The sequence below is a fragment of the Glandiceps talaboti genome, chromosome 1 (genome assembly GCF_964340395.1).
Source record: "Glandiceps talaboti chromosome 1, keGlaTala1.1, whole genome shotgun sequence".
Taxonomy (NCBI): Eukaryota; Metazoa; Hemichordata; class Enteropneusta; family Spengelidae; genus Glandiceps; species Glandiceps talaboti.
The window spans coordinates 14,054,760-14,072,608 of NC_135549.1; the positions used below are offsets into that span (position 1 = coordinate 14,054,760).

Here is a 17,849-nt window from a genome sequence, read left to right on the forward strand (position 1 = left end):
CGGGGATGACTAGTTACTCCCTTTGACCACTGTCCAATATTTTTTCTTCTCTATTTTCACTTTCAAATTGTGGTCCGATCCCAGAGAAAAAAGGAACCATGACGACCATTTCACGCTAGTTTAAGGTTGAGGGCGCAATCTGCCGGCTGAAATACGGTTTTCGATGGTATTAGGTGCAAGAAAATTGCTTTAAACGAACAACCAATATCATTACGTATCATTGGATTAAATGAGAACATCAAGGTATGCGATGAAACGACTCTTTACCAAAAACAGCAACGTTCATACCTGCCACAAGATCCCATAACCTTTGACCTTCCCTCAAACCGGAAGTTTGTTAGTTCGTCACACGAGGTTGCGAGATTGGAAGTTTGGCATATTTCTGAAAGATCTCGGCATTATATACATCGTTGATTTGTCGTCCATACAGAGCAATAAAACTAAATATGTTGCTTCCAGAGGCAACCGAAGAAGACTCAACTATAGTCGTAGGGAAGATTGGGGGTAAGTCACGGAAATATAACGTGTAATAATTATTGCGTTGTTCTCACATGTGTCAATGTCAAATGGTGCTCAGGAACAGTTTTGTTGAGACCATTGTTTTCATAGCTTTTACTTTCAATACCCTGTGAAGTGGTAAGACTTCAGAAATGGGATATATAAGCAATGATAGGGTTATTAGTGATGTATTTTAAAACAGTTGTTTAAAATGTTAAGAACTGTGGAATGCTGACAATCTCGATTCTTGGCACATTTTTGTAGAACATTTGCTAGCTTGGCAATGATTAGTTCATTCGTGGAGGATCTATGGTTAATCATCATGATGGTATCGTTAGTTAGATCATGGATAGATCACCTTCCTACCCTCCATGGCTAGATACAGTTCGTATATGACGTAGGTGATCAAATCACCAGTCCAAAATTTAACAAAGCTGTCTCACTAATGATGAAATAATTTACAATGTGTTACAGGTTAAATCCGATAACATTTTTTTAACAATAAGGAAGTGTTATCTATCATTATATTAAGGGCTCGATAGAACATAATTATTAGCAGAGTAAGTTGTGTAAACTTTGCTGCAATAGTTCTTGATATTATACGTCAGACATAAAACTCTTTTTAGACATTAGTTTTTCTCATTACATGCGCATATAGACTGTAAGATACGTCGTGACGTTTCGCCCTCACCAGCCTCCTCTCTGTTAGGGGTTGGCCGATGGTTGAGGGTGCCCCGTCATGGCATACTTTACAGACTAATGCGCATACAGTTAATATTTTACACGTTTAAGTTTGTTATTAGAGTAGTATCTATTTTATAACGTGACCATGGCTTTGATTTTGTCATTTGATTAGAAGATCAAATGAAGATGTATCAGACATTAACACAAGATTTAAAGAAATGTATATGAATTATATGTTCAATGTAAATATTAAATCACTTACGAATAAAGAATTTTCTCTAGCAAATTTGAAATACCACCCCTTGTTAAAAATTTTTTCATCAATTTATATTTGGATTGATTCTGTGAGAATACACGGACCTGTTTAATCAGAAAGCAACATAGATGGATCAATAATATGATATCATTGACGTCAAGTAAATGGAGATGTGGAAATGTGATCGATGTATTGATAGATTTGTTGTCAATTTGTATATAGCACCAATATCAGTGAAAGTAGAACCAGTAGGTAGATGTATTGATAGATTTGTTGTCAATTTGTATACAGCACCAATATCAGTGAAAGTAGAACCAGTAGGTAGATGGTACCAAGCTTACATCACCAGACGACATCACAAGAAGACATTATCTCACAGTGAAGCTGATTACACTTCTAGTAGTTCTGATGAAGAAGAAAATGATGACTTTATCGAAGAAGAGAATGAAGCATTTCTACTGTCACTAGATCCAGGTGAATGGAAGGTAAGTATAGCATTCACCCTAAGCAGAATTTACAATAGAAAAAAAAATGTAATTGTTTGACTGTTTATCTTTAGAAGGCATCTGAAGTGTTAACATCATTATCTGTTTACATTTTTATCTGTGCCACTAAACAAAACAAAAAAACACCAAATCATGTACAACAAATGTAAATTAAGCTGTTGTTGATTTGAGAAATGATGGTTTGCTGCTGTTGATGGTTCAGTGATTGATTTATCATTTTGTACAAATCACAGACAAGGAATGTGTCTGTGTACAAATGTTTTGTCTCAGTGTACATGTATATTGTGTACCGGTAGTAATGTAAGTGTGAAGACGGTATAATGTGTGCATGCAAAATACAATATTTATATATAATCCCATGAAATCAATGTTAGTTTTACGTCATAATGCTCCGAGTATGATTCCGCGGACTACGTACCACTACTTCATCGCGTATTAAAAATTGGAGCCCGACGGCTATGCAAATTACATAATCGCGTGACCTGTCGCGAGGTCAAGCTTACCATGGTATCGGTCGGGCCGGTCGCGGTTCTGTGGTTTCTCAACCAAAATTATCGGTTATAACCTTGCGATGTACATGTAATATCGAATTTAGTTTAAAACGTAAGTAGAATTTGTCTGAATACGACTTTTGTGCCGTCATTTTAATCATATTTTCTCGGGTTGTGTAAGTTCGGAGATCTGAGCGACGGAAAATCGTAAGTAAGCTTGCCGGCTGCTACATCGATAATCTACGTGATTTTTAAATATAATAAAATGTATCAAATAAAAATAAAAGGACTTCTACGTATCAAACTCATGCCATCCAAGGATATATGTAACGTAATGTATGCATTTACGTTTTGAAAGCACGTAATTATTACGATAAACTTGATCGTAGCGTAGGATTGACTCGAACAGTACGGAGAAAAAATAGTTCGGTAGAACAGGGGTGATATGCTCTGAAATCACCCCTGTTTGACGTCACACAGTAGAAGATATGCACGTATTTATGTGATAAAGTTAAATACACAAGAAGTTAGAATCTACTATGGTTAAAGTAATGTATGTGACATGATTAAATTTTGGAATTGATTTTAAATTTGTAGTTGAAGTAATGTATATTGTAATGTAGGGAGATTATATGGATAGCTTTTACAGAAACAAGTTCCTTCTTCTACTCATATGATAATGATCTTTAGACAGACCATAATGTGTTCAATGTTGTTCTATCTTGCCAGGATCAAGACCATTACAAAGTTTTAGGCATAAGTAAATTGAGATACAGAGCAACAGCAAACCAAATCAAACAAGCCTGTAAGTAACAACTCTTTTTTCACCCTCAATTTACACATTGTAGACACAATGCCAGAGTCCCCTCCAAGATGATATATATAGTACTCAATGCAACCCCACATTTTAAATCATAATACTAACAATGTTTACATCAATCCAGAGTTGGAAAATTAGATATTATTTTTCTTTGTTCAGCCAAGGTTAATACAAGTGACCTAAGGGGCCCTTGTCATTATGAGTCACTAGACGAGTAGTGACAACCCTTAGGTCACGAGTATTTTCCAGCTGAATGAAGAAAAATATTGGAGAATAATATAATTATACCATCGCCAGTAATATTGTTAAAAAATCAGGGAAAGTAATGGCAATTTTGAGGATTTTGACTCATATTTCAAACACAACAGAAGAATCAGTGATGTCATGACATAGATGCATAGAATGACCAAGGTATATATTTCATATTTTATGTTGAATCTGGCTCATGTATGTTGTTTTTACTGTCCTATTTTGTAGATAAAAAGAAAGTTTTAAAACATCATCCAGATAAACGTGCATCAGTTAAAACTGAACCTAGGAAAGATGGTGATGATGATTACTTTACGTGTATCACTAAAGGTAAGATTTTTTTGTCATGAGGTAAGATTTTGTGTTATGAGGTAAGTCTCATGAGGCAAGATTTAGTGTCATGGGGTAAAATTTTGTGTTGTGAGGTAAGGTTTTGTGGCATGCGGTAAGTTTTTGTGTTGTGAGGTAAGATTACTCCAATATCACCGTTGAATACTTTTGTGTCATGGATAAATCAAAAGTGTCAAATATTTGGTATAGCTTATCGTATGATGACTAATATGTATACCCTACTACTACAACTACTACTACGTACCACTACTATGGCAACTACTACTACTACTATGACTACTACTACTACTACAACTACTACTACCACTACCACCACCACCACCACCAATAAACTGTATAAATTTATGGGTTTTGTTCATTAGCATATGAAATTCTTGGAAATAAACAAAAGAGAAGAGCTTATGACAGCGTAGATCCAGAATTTGATGATGCCATTCCATCAGCAAATCAGGACTCTAAGGACAATTTCTTCAAACTTTTCACAGATGTAATTGACAGAAATGCAAGGTAAGAACTGTAAGAACAGTGATTTCAAGTCATTTTTGTGTAATAAGGAAAGGTAAGAGCTATTCTTGACTGCAGAGTGACACCATGGTCAAGTACCATAGTTCGCTGTACATTTGTACAGGCCAGCCTGACTATAGGTGCTGTGAAAGACAACAAATCTCATTATTTAAATTCTGCAATAATTCGTTGCAGTAATCCTTATATCTAGCAAGACAGGTTGATAGTACAATTAATTATCAAACCTGTACCTGCTGAGCTGAGAGGTGTTTTGGAGAGTATGTTTTGGGCAAATTTATATACCTAGATGACCTGTGGCTAGGCATGAGAGTAACAGATTACACATTTTCCTATTGAATTTAATTCTTGTACAGATGGATAGTTAGACAGCGTCCGTCATAACAATGGCGCTTGAGGATAAAATATTCACTGACAGTTTAAGAGATGTCGTGGCAAATTAAGAGTATTATTTGTAAAATATATAACATTCAACAAAAATCCAATTACCACATTTTTAATGCACAGTCTTTGCCAAATGTATAAAGAATGTTTGATTCACTTTGCCCATTGTCCTTTCAGATGGAGTACAACAAAACGAGTACCAAGACTAGGTGATATGAACTCTTCTATAGATGATGTGGATGACTTCTATCGGTTCTGGTAAGATTTATACTAGTAGCTTCTCAGTATTGTCTCTGGTAAGATTTATACTAGTAACTTCTCAGTATTGTCTCTGGTAAGATTTATACTAGTAACCTCTCTCTAGTATATCTGGTAAAATTTATACTAGCAACCTCTCTCTAGTATCTGTGGTAAGATTAATACTAGCAACCTCTCTCTAGTATCTCTGGTAAGATTTATACCAGCAACCTATCTCTAGTATATCTGGTAAGATTTATACTAGCAACCTCTCTCTAGTATATCTGGTAAGATTTATACTAGCAACCTCTCGCTAGTATATCTGGTAAGATTTATACTAGTAACCTCTCTCTAGTATATCTGGTAAGATTTATACTAGCAACCTCTCTCTAGTATATCTGGTAAGATTTATACTAGTAACCTCTCTCTAGTATATCTGGTAAGATTTATACTAGTAACCTCTCGCTAGTATCTCTGGTAAGATTTATACTAGTAACCTCTCTCTAGTATATCTGGTAAGATTTATACTAGTAACCTCTCGCTAGTATCTCTGGTAAGATTTATACTAGTAACCTCTCTCTAGTATATCTGGTAAGATTTATACTAGTAACCTCTCGCTAGTATATCTGGTAAGATTTATACTAGCAACCTCTCTCTAGTATATCTGGTAAGATTTATACTAGTAACCTCTCTCTAGTATATCTGGTAAGATTTATACTAGTAACCTCTCGCTAGTATATCTGGTAAGATTTATACTAGTAACCTCTCTCTAGTATATCTGGTAAGATTTATACTAGTAACCTCTCGCTAGTATCTCTGGTAAGATTTATACTAGCAACCTCTCTCTAGTATATCTGGTAAGATTTATACTAGCAACCTCTCGCTAGTATCTCTGGTAAGATTTATACTAGTAACCTCTCTCTAGTATATCTGGTAAGATTTATACTAGCAACCTCTCGCTAGTATCTCTGGTAAGATTTATACTAGTAACCTCTCTCTAGTATATCTGGTAAGATTTATACTAGCAACCTCTCTCTAGTATATCTGGTAAGATTTATACTAGTAACCTATCTCTAGTATATCTGGTAAGATTTATACTAGCAACCTCTCGCTAGTATCTCTGGTAAGATTTATACTAGCAACCTCTCTCTAGTATCTCTGGTAAGATTTATACTAGTAACCTCTCTCTAGTATATCTGTTAAGATTTATACTAGCAACCTCTCTCTAGTATATCTGGTAAGATTTATACTAGCAACCTCTCGCTAGTATCTCTGGTAAGATTTATACTAGTAACCTCTCTCTAGTATATCTGGTAAGATTTATACTAGCAACCTCTCGCTAGTATCTCTGGTAAGATTTATACTAGTAACCTCTCTCTAGTATATCTGGTAAGATTTATACTAGCAACCTCTCGCTAGTATCTCTGGTAAGATTTATACTAGCAACCTCTCGCTAGTATCTCTGGTAAGATTTATACTAGTAACCTCTCTCTAGTATATCTGGTAAGATTTATACTAGTAACCTCTCTCTAGTATCTCTGGTAAGATTTATACTAGTAACCTATCTCTAGTATATCTGGTAAGATTTATACTAGTAACCTCTCTCTAGTATATCTGGTAAGATTTATACTAGTAACCTATCTCTAGTATCTCTGGTAAGATTTATACTAGCAACCTCTCTCTAGTATATCTGGTAAGATTTATACTAGTAACCTCTCTCTAGTATCTCTGGTAAGATTTACACTGGCAACCTCTCTCTAGTATCTCTGGTAAGATTTATACTAGTAACCTCTCGCTAGTATCTCTGGTAAGATTTATACTAGCAACCTCTCTCTAGTATCTCTGGTAAGATTTACACTGGTAACCTCTCTCTAGTATCTCTGGTAAGATTTACACTGGTAACCTCTCTCTAGTATCTCTGGTAAGATTTATACTAGTAACCTCTCTCTAGTATCTGTGGTAAGATTTATACTGGCAACCTCTCTCTAGTATCTCTGGTAAGATTTATACTAGCAACCTCTCTCTAGTATATCTGGTAAGATTTATACTAGTAACCTCTCTCTAGTATATCTGTTAAGATTTATACTAGCAACCTCTCTCTAGTATATCTGGTAAGATTTATACTAGCAACCTCTCGCTAGTATCTCTGGTAAGATTTATACTAGTAACCTCTCTCTAGTATATCTGGTAAGATTTATACTAGCAACCTCTCTCTAGTATATCTGGTAAGATTTATACTAGTAACCTCTCTCTAGTATATCTGGTAAGATTTATACTAGTAACCTCTCTCTAGTATATCTGGTAAGATTTATACTAGCAACCTCTCTCTAGTATCTCTCACAAGCCTTCATATGAAGTACAGAGTAATTGGCACGACAGCAATCACTGTCAGCATTGCAGATATTGCTGTTCATTATTATCACTGTCAGTGACTTCTTTGTAATACACAGTGACATATTTTTTTTTGCAAAACGTCCAGATATAACTACTGAGAGAAATGTTACATTTAATAATAATAATGCTTTCTTTTCCCAGATTCAAAAAGGGCATAATAATCAGATGCAAATATATAGGAAGAATTGTACAATAAGATGAGAAAATGGAAATTAGTTGTCATGGCATTTAAGGTTTTATGTACGCTAAAAGTGCTTTCTTTACTGATTATGAAACCATACAACATACAATACATGAGAATGTCTTAAATGTCAGGTATGTCATGGTAACAGAATTTCAGTGTGATGATATCTATGTGTAGTTTTTTTTGGGAAAAGAGTGTTCATTTCAACAAATCTAGAACACTTTCACCTGTATGTGAGTAATGAGTGTCTCTTTAAATTCCCTGTAGGTATGATTTTGAATCGTGGAGAGAGTTCTCGTATCTGGATGAAGAAGAGAAAGAAAAGGGACAAGATAGAGATGAAAGAAAATGGATAGAAAGGCAGAACAAAATCGCAAGACAAAAAAGAAAAAAGGAAGAAATGGCAAGAATAAGACAACTAGTTGGTGAGTAATGTCTAGGCCAGAATGAGTGAGTAAGAGAGAGAAGTGAACAAATGGGTAGATCAGGGTTTTAGTTAAGGGTGGTAAGTAGGTAAAATCTACCAGAGTTCCCCAGTCATTTTACCAAGGTTCCCACCCAATGTATTGGAATGTATATACAGTGTATTGGAAACTATGCCTGTTTTACCACATTCTCCCATATTGTTACCAGGGTTCCCCAACCATAGCAAAAACACTGGTAGGTGGATAGATTGATCAGTCGATTGAGATTGATTGATTGATTGATTGATTGATTGATTGATTGATTGATTGATTGATTGATTGATTAATGGCTTGATGGCTTGATGGGTAGTAGTAAGGTTGGTAGTGATTGGGATATGGTGTATCAATCCATAGTCATTGAATATGTATCCAAAAGGTGTCCACGGATTGGCCGAAATATGGAACATTTTGATTGAATAGTTGTGTAATAGCCAATAAGAGATGGGATTATGGCCGTATGACTATGAACAACACCACACAACAAAAGTTCTGAAATTGTTCTAATTATCATAATGTCCATTTTCTTTGTTGAACAGACAATGCATATACATGTGATCCAAGAATCAAGAAATTCAAAGAAGATGAGAAGAGAAGGAAAGAAGAAGAAAAGAGAGCCAAGCAGGAGGCTGTAAGGTTAGCAGCAGAGGAAAAAGAAAGGGTAGGTGTCCAGTTGATAAGACTAATGACAGGTCATTTTAGTAAATCAACTTACTTGAATCATTCCTCTGAGGTGCTAGACCCATCAAAAAAATTCAGCCTGTGTTTTGTAGTCATTACCGACAGAGACTCAAAATGACAGGATTGTTTCTCAAGTGATGATAATGAATGTAATGAGAAAGATAGTTGTAATATGGTAAATATTTTGAAATATGTTGATATAGTTATGAAATTTTGCATCAATTACTAATGATATGAAACACGACTGGAATAAAGCTTGCCTACAGTTTGATCAAATAGGGAACTTGCAAACCAAACTGAGCATGCTCAGATGCAAAGCACTATCGGATTATCTGTTGTTATCATAATACCTAATCTGGCAATACTGATAAAATAAACCTTCCACAATGATCAGGGTGACTATGAATTGATTATTTGTGGTTAAAAACAATGTCACATTATTGTTTACAATACTATTTGATTAGTATTTATTATCACATTTCCCATGATGCAACATTCAACATGGTGGGTTTGCAAGTTCCCTATTGTGAAACGTAACTTGAACTAAAATTTCTAAGCAAATGAATTGTGTAGAATCTAGGTAATATTACCAGTGTTGAAATCTTTGCAACTAGGGCTGTTTAATACTTATAGTGTGTAAGGAACACTGTGGTGGGGCGCCCTCACACATGGTGATGGCATAGCGACACACATATCTTACAGTCTATATTTTACGTACTGATATCTATATTGTTCATGGATCATTTCAGGAAAGAAAAGCTAAGTTGGAAGCAGAGAGATTAGCAAAAGAGAAAGAAGAGGAAGAAGCAAGGGTGAAGGTTAGTCAGATTTACTAAGATCCTGTGATGTGAACCAGCAAAGTGTTTGAACTGACTAAATAAGAATGGTAGAGGTTAACTGTCCTTTGTATTATGGTCATTTAAATATACTGTTAGTGAGCAGTTTGCCATTAAATGACATTGCCCAAGAATTAGTCTGCAAGATACAGACATTCATGCCACACTATCAGCCAGAACTAAGAAGCTTGACAGGGCTGAACAACACGACGTATCGTACAGTCTACCCAAGAATGGAATGAGCCTGTATTACAAGCAATGTGGCTGCAGAGAAGCACAATAGAGTAACTTGTAGTGTAACTTTTAACTTTATTGTTGTTTGATGACTACTACTAGGCACAAGCAGCAAAGAAGGAAAAAGAAGCTCTGAGGAAAGCACTGAAGAAAGAAAGAAAGTTTTTCAGGGACACTTGCAAGGTGAGATACGTGTTGATCAGTCACTGTATTGAAAACATTGAAAAAAGCACCTACATACACTTCATTGAACAGTAATGGCCATAGACACTTAACTAGGAACAACCCTAAAGCTGTTAAAATGTCCTAACAAAAGTGACTGCAAAAAGATGGGTTTTGAATTTCTCAAGAGTGAGTGACTGATGTAGTTTAACCAAGATAAAAGCCAGTACATGTACACAAAAACTGCTACCACAGGGGACAAAAATATTCATGTTTGAACATCAACATATGAAAATACAATTGATTACAACAACCTAATACACTATAGACAACAGGATTGTTTTCTTTTTGTTTGGCCCTACATTTGAAGGTGGAATCAGAAGTGGAATCAGATCCACGACATAAACTTTAATTAGGTTTTTTCTGTTGTCGAAGCATATCTTTTGCATTGGCATGTGTATTGTACTTATGTTGAATTGGGGTTGAAGATTCATTGTATGATTTAAATATCAACATGACTGATTTAATTTGAAAAATATTGGGACCCATTCCATGATGTCAACCATTTAATCTCAGTATGTCTATGTTATTGATACATCTTTGTTCTTACCTCAACAGAAATATGATTATTTTACAACAAATGAGACCGAAGCTGTTCGGCAAATGCAAGAAGTTGAAAAAATTTGTGAAAAACTTAATTTACTTAGGTATGTCATTCTAAGTATATTTATTTTGTTATTCTAACAGTGTAGTTCCATTCTATGATAATGTGTCCTATACAATCATACATATTATTCCACATCTTGCAATGAATTATTTTACATCCTCAAGTCAAAGGTAATTGGGTAGATGACAATTTTGTGAATTACCAAGGTTTATGATGTGTATTATTGTAAGTTAACTCACACATATACCAGTACATTGGTAGTATTATGTGTTGTGCATGTTTAAACATTTTTAAAAAAAGACACGAAACTTGTTTATATTTGTTTACAAACTTACTAGTCTAGTCGGGTTTATTAAATTAACAACTTTAAAAGCCAGCAAAAACAAAAACAGAAATGTATGAACCACTGAATCCTGTGACATAGTATCTCTGTTTATATCAGTTATCGCAAGTTTTACTTGTTGCAATACCAAGTTGAATATTTTGTATTTTTGTTTGTGTAGTTTACAGCAACTCAATGCATCTCTAAAAGGTTCTGAAGAAGATGCCAAAACTGCATACTATGAACAGGTGAGAGACACAACAAGTATATATGTGTTTCTAAGTAAGCTTTTGGTATTTACAGAGCATTACTGTAGCTTTTCCTCACTGTATAAATGTTCATGCTCTTTCATTTGTATTCATATGTAGTGATTTGCATGGATAATTGCTAAAATGAAATCACATACTGATTCACTGGATTTATGAATGCACTGACATAACAAATCAGTGTGGGAACCTTATAACTAATAACAACAAAATGATTTGCAAAGTAGATTCATAAAATAGTTTGCATGTAGTATGTTAAGAGCAAGTGTTGTCAAATTTATTGTACGTTTATATTAACAAAGACCCATTTTATTAGTTCACAGTTCTTTCATAAAAGTTCTACAAACTCAGAAAATTGACCGAACAAATTCTAGACACTGTTAACACAGAAATTACATTTATTTAAGTTTTACAAAGTCATGACGTATAGACTGACATGTATTAAACTGGTAACAGAAGGAATTAATGATTATGAAGCAACACTAAGATAAAATTGTTAATTTTAAATATGTTCTGTCTGTACAGGTAAAATATGTAAATGATGAAATTGAAAAAGAAAAACAAGAAATGTTACAAACTAAGAAAGGATCTTCAGCATCTGGTGGACGTCAATCTTCTTCCAAACAATGGACTGATGAAGAATTACAACTTTTAATTAAAGCTGTTAATTTATTCCCGGCTGGAACTTTGTCAAGGTAAATGAAAGTGAAGTGGTACATCCTTTTTAGTCCCCGCGGACGAAGTCCGGAACAGGGACTTATGGATTGGGTTCCATCTGTCCGTGCGTCCGTCCGTCCGCAGCCGTTTCTTGGAGATGCCTGTACCGATTTTTTTTCAGACTTGGTACAGGGTCAACATGCTATGGCATACATATGCAAGTCAATTTGTTTTATGATACGATCCAATATGGCCGCCTAGCAGCCATTTTGTTTGCGAATTTTCCCTGTCTAAAGCAACAACTCAGACATGCTCAAACAGATCTCATTCAAAATTGGTATTAGGACAGTGTTCTATGGCATATATGTGCATATTCATTGTTGTCATGATACGATCCAATATGGCCACCTAGCAGCCATTTTGTTTGTGAATTTTCATGTCCAAAGCCATAACTTAGACATGCTTAAACAGATCTCATTCAAAGTTGGTATTAGGACAGTGTTCTATGACATACATGTGCATATCCATTTTCATTGTGATACGATCCAATATGGCTGCCTGGCAGCCATTTTGTTTGCGATTTTTCTAAGTCCAAAGCCATAACTCAGACATGCTTGAACAGATCTCATTCAAAGTTGGTATTAGGACAGAGTTCTATGACATACATGTGCATATCCATCCATTTTCGTTGTGATACGATCCCCCATACCCGACCCATCCTTTATTGTTGTAGGCATGTTCCATGTCCAACAAGCAGACACAACATATCTAAGTCTGTTTGATTTAGGTTCACAAGTGTTGTTGCGTGATCAGAGTAGTGATAATTCCTTAAAACCCAATCATAGCGGGGACTATGTCATTCTCAATGACTTGTCTATACAGTAAAATGTGTGTAGAAAATAGTTATGAATGTAGAATGCACCTTGGAAATAAACTTGTGCTGTTACTTTGCTCAAAAAAACTCCAACCTATTCTCACAATTACATTTGTAAAAAAAAAAATCATTGAAATAGAGGTCAAAATGATATCAAAATTGAGTCATTTTAGAATCCAATACGGCCACCAAATCCAATATGGCTGCTGAATACTGTATTAACTCTGGGAAAAGTAAATATTTACAATTTCCTTGAAAACAAGGTGATGAACCCCAAAATTTCTTTTATTATTTCACAAGGGCCAGACACAAATTTTCAAATGGCAAAGTTTGGAAATAATTGAAGAATTTTGATATTCAGGGAATGGTTCCCAAAACACATTTTACCTTAAATCAGTATAATTAGCATGGATGTTACAGCCATGAAATATCACACGTGAAACACAAGTGACTCCTGTCATAAATGACAGATGCTAAATCTTCCACCAAGCATCTACTGCAATCGGGATACTTTGAAAACATTTTCCAATGTTTGCTATTATTCAGCACATTGATAATATGTGTGATACATAGTCCCAGATGGGATTGAACATTTCCCATTTAATAATAATATTAGCAATACCAAAGTAGTCACTCTATAAGATCATCCATTTTTTCTCTACCATAGATGGGAAACTATTGCCAATTTCATCAATCAACATTCCTCTACTGATGTTAAACGGAATGCCAAAGATGTCATTAACAAAGCTAAAAATTTACAGAAGTTAGGTGAGTTGTTTGCTACATACAGTACTTTGGATGATGGTGGCTAATTTGCATACTAATTAACATATACATGACATAGTAATTTGCATATTGGTTTGCATAAAGATCAGCATATGGGAAGTTATCAAGATAATGGATTTAGAAATGGTACAATATCAAATTATAGCGTTTCATGATGTGCACCATTATAGGTGTTTAAGCCTTCATGAAATGGACACTCTTGATATTGTAACATCTAAAAGTTAGTACACAGGAATGAGATTTATGGAATGTCCACAATGCTAGAATTATAAAGAATGTACATGAATTGAATGTTACTGGGGCATACAGTGTATATTTTATCATCAGAATATTAACATGTGTGTTCGAAGGACAATTTTAATACCAGACTTCAGAAAGGTAACTTTATTCCTAGTGACAACTTTCTTACTATGCAATAGATGTTTAACTTACAGGATTTAAATCTACTGTAATTCGTTAATAAATCACATGTGATTGTCAACAGCTAAGTAACCATGGACTTATAGTATACAGTAATAGGGTCATGCAATAACTGCTGTATGACAGGAAAAATAAGGATGCCTTGATGTTTCACTCATTTTTTTTTTTTACACACACACAGACAACTTGAAATGCAATAGAAATAATTCTAGAGGTGCCACTCACAATGGGGATGTAGAATTAGACTGTTAAATATGTTTTATTATCAAGTTGGAAAATAAACAGTCGAAGCAATTCAAATCATCAAGTCCATTTTTCAGCAGAAGCTTGTTTCTTCTGCACTAATTGAAGAAAAGCAATTCTGTATCACTTTTCAATGTGATTGGGTACAGGATCGTTTTGTGTGTGTGTTCAGTCACTGTTATTGTTTGATATTCTAAAGTTGAATTGTGTCATATCTTTGTGTTGTAAACACATCATGTCTCATGAATGAAAAACTAAGGTAACTTCATATCTCCTGTAATAGCATGTCTTACATTATCTATCAGACACAGTGTAAAGCTAACTATCTGTGTATCTGATCTGTACAGATCCATCATTGAAAGATGAAGCCAACAAGAAAGCGTTTGATAAGTTTGAGCAGTCCAAATCTAAGAAGGATCCAGCATCTGTAGACAATGCAATGCCATCAACACGTTTCAATGGTAAGTGTTGGATATGTCAGTGTCCATTTTGTACATGTAAGTTCAATTAGTTGTAACATACTAGTGTTGCACACGAAAAGCCTTTCAACTCCTCAGGTTGCTTTATTACACATCTGTTTGTTGTTTTGTTGTTCACCACACGATGGTTGTCCATTGATTTGTTGTTTCATGTTTACTATTAGATGGTGGTCCATTATTATTTTGTTGTTTACTACATGGTGGTAGTCCATTGATATGTGTCATTCACATGGTGGTAGTCCATTGGCATATATCGTCCACATGGTGGTAGTCCATTGACATGTTCTGTCATTGTTCACTTTATGGTTTGTTGTTCCTTTTAGGTGATGGTACTCCAGTCAAAGGTGACAACCCAGTAGTAGAACAAGAGAAACCATGGACTGCTGATGAACAAAAATTACTAGAACAAGCACTGAAAACGTTTCCTGCAAATATTCCAGAGAGATGGGAAAAAATTTCTGAAGCTGTCCCTACTAGGTCAAGGAAAGAATGCATGAAAAGATTCAAAGTAAGATTTTGCATATAAATGTTGAAAACCACATCAGTAAAAAATGTATTAAAATAACAATGCAAAGTATTTTTACTCGTCAAATTTACATGTCAAGCAAGAATCCAAAAAATCTAAATGCTTGTACTGATTGCTATTAGACAGACAACTTGATGAATACTTCACTCAGAAGATTCCAGCACTCAGAATATGGTGGTCTGTATTTAAAGTGCATGTGACTGACTGACTGAATAACTGATTGATTGATTGATTGATTGATTGATTGATTGATTGATTGATTGATTGATTGATTGATTGATTGATTGATTGATTGACTGAATGACTGATTGATTGATCGGATGATTGATTGAATGACTGATTGATCGGATGATTGAATGAATGAATGATTGATTGATTGGATGATTCATTGATTCATTGATTGATTGAATGAATGAGTGACATTGATTGATCTAATACTAATTCAATTTTTGGCTATGTAGTACATGGAAACCAAGACAAAGTCTTATCATTCTTGATTGCAGTCATAGCAAAATTAGCCAACCCATGTGATTTATTCATAATTACGTGTACAGATATCCCATCCAATCATCATTGTCACCATTCTTTTGTAGGTTTTGGTAGAAATGATCAAGGCCAAGAAAGCTGCCCAAGCACATGCACAGGCTACAAAGTCTAAGAAGGGTGAATAACTAACATCCCAACAACCATCATGAGAATGAGTTTCCATGGCAACAATGTAGTGGTTTTTTCCAGGCAAAACAATAAACATTATGGTGTTACTATTCACCATGCTTTTGTACTTTGATAGTACATGGGTACAGAACTATGTATTATGATGATGACACATTCAGTGTTTTGAACTATTTGAGTCACATATTATAATCAGCTAGTCAAGCAGTAGTAAAGCTGTCAGTTCTATTGACATCCATTTATGCAGCGTGGTTATTTCAACCATTTTTGTGAACTTGTACTGTAAACAATAGAATTGTGTTACCATAAATGTTTGAATCCTTCTTTAGTTGTCTTTCTTCAGTGGTGCGTATGTGTGAGTACTGTAGTTGAATGTTTTTTGGCGCTAGATTTGTTGTTATAGCTGATTATGTGCAAAAGCTTTCTGCAAAAAATAACTCCTGCTAACTTAGTTAACAAGTTGTCATATTTCTATATTCAATTGTTGTTAAAAGATGTCAACAACAGTTGCACTAAATAGGGTGGACTGACTGAATGAGTTATTTACAAGTCGTGTCTACTTTTCACTTGCGATATCTCATTGTGGCAAATTAAAGTGCACCTGATGCTTCCTAATTGCCATCTGCCAAATTTTTCATACACCAAAATAGATGTGACTACAGTGTACACCTTTTAGTGTTAAAGAAGGTTTCATTTTGTGTGAGTGCATTATATATAAGTGGAAGGAATGTCTGGATCTTTCAGGTGATGTGTGTTGATGTACGGCTGCAGTTTGATTTCAACAAGTGTCATCTTGTTTGTAAAGGTGTACACAGATAGTAGCATTAAGACAACACAATAATTCATTCGGAGTGTGCTCTCGGATGAAAAACAACAGTGTTGGTCAAAGTGATCCAGACCAAGAAAGAAGCACATGCACAGAAAAGGTGGAGTTATGGCCAGTTGCTATAGAAAAAGTTGACCCAGAGTGACAATAATCCTATCTAAGCCTCATGGCTCCACTGATAAGATATAATATGAGAGCCTGGGATTGAAACCCTGGCCTTTAAGCATTAGCTGGCTAAACTTTGAGCACTAATTTTTTTCATGCCCCGCCCCTCCCCAATTTCACCCAAGCTCCCCCCCCCCCCCGCCATAAAATCTGATCGCAGCCTATCCTGTTATTAGAACAAACGTATTGACAATACATGATATGGGTTTTTCAAATCAGAAACAGCTTTTCAACGGTTATGAATATACTCTAGTAGCTTATATCATAGACCCTCCACCAGTTATGAATATATACTAGTATTCTAGTAGCCTATGTATTCTAAATTTCAGCCCAAAGTGGTTTTGGAATTAAAAGATTTTTGACCAAAAAGACGCAGTTTTAGCCTTAATTTGCATATCACGTCGTGAATAACTCTTAATCTAAACACCCTTAAGAATGTTCCCACTAAATTTTAAACCGATCTGCCCAGTAGCTTTTGAGCAAGTTTTTTGACCAAAATCACGTGTTGACCCAAATTACACACCGGTGGTAAGATTATTTTGATTTGAACAATTTCCCAACTAGATACCCACGGTAATACACCCACAAAAATATCATGGCAATCAGTAGAGTGGTTTTGACTTTAAAAGTTGTTTACACACAACCACACAGACAAACACTTTGCCATGCATATAGCACTACTGAACATTATCAGTTCATATTACCAAAAACATGTTTGATGGTTGTGTTGCTTCTACAGTATTTGCCAACTTTACAAGGGGAGCAGGCATATTAGGAAAGACAGTTTCTGATTTCAGTTTTCAATAAGAGGTGGACCGTTCCCGGAGGTACTGCAATACCGGGTCGATCCGTGGCCAGGACGGAGCAAGCCCCTATTCCATGGCCCGTTTCCAAAAATCAGTTTAATATCGAGCTGCTCGATGAGCAGCGTATCAGATATTAAGCTGATAAGAACAGATACTACACATGATCTTAGCCAAAAGGCCGAGAAGCGAT

At 35.1% G+C, this 17,849-nt stretch overlaps 1 protein-coding gene and 1 non-coding gene across 2 annotated transcripts; one reads left to right on the forward strand and one right to left on the reverse strand.

Annotated features, from left to right (window-relative positions):
* The first annotated feature begins 357 nt into the window (after positions 1-357).
* On the forward strand, positions 358-16,107 carry LOC144440645 (dnaJ homolog subfamily C member 2-like). Its single transcript, XM_078130034.1, has 17 exons — positions 358-504; positions 1,730-1,923; positions 3,165-3,240; positions 3,733-3,834; positions 4,218-4,362; positions 4,939-5,019; positions 7,844-8,001; positions 8,577-8,698; positions 9,468-9,536; positions 9,891-9,971; positions 10,569-10,657; positions 11,121-11,187; positions 11,731-11,900; positions 13,404-13,504; positions 14,533-14,646; positions 14,988-15,172; positions 15,784-16,107. Exons 1-17 carry the CDS (start codon positions 447-449, stop codon positions 15,859-15,861), a joined length of 1,890 nt encoding a protein of 629 aa, XP_077986160.1. The 5' UTR covers positions 358-446; the 3' UTR covers positions 15,862-16,107.
* Positions 16,108-17,658: 1,551 nt separating this feature from the next.
* Positions 17,659-17,849, reverse strand: LOC144443362 (U2 spliceosomal RNA). Its single transcript, XR_013481686.1, has one exon. It is a non-coding gene; the product is annotated as a U2 spliceosomal RNA (small nuclear RNA).

What these genes read in the sequence shown, in the direction of transcription:
- LOC144440645 (XM_078130034.1), top strand. Translation starts at nt 447, where the DNA reads ATGTTGCTTCCAGAGGCAACCGAAGAAGACTCAACTATAGTCGTAGGG. An exon ending in AGTCGTAGGGAAGATTGGGG is followed by an intron (nt 505 to 1,729) that starts GTAAGTCACGGA and finishes ATTTGTATACAG; the next exon opens with CACCAATATCAGTGAAAGTA. An exon ending in GAAAAACTTAATTTACTTAG is followed by an intron (nt 10,658 to 11,120) that starts GTATGTCATTCT and finishes TTGTTTGTGTAG; the next exon opens with TTTACAGCAACTCAATGCAT.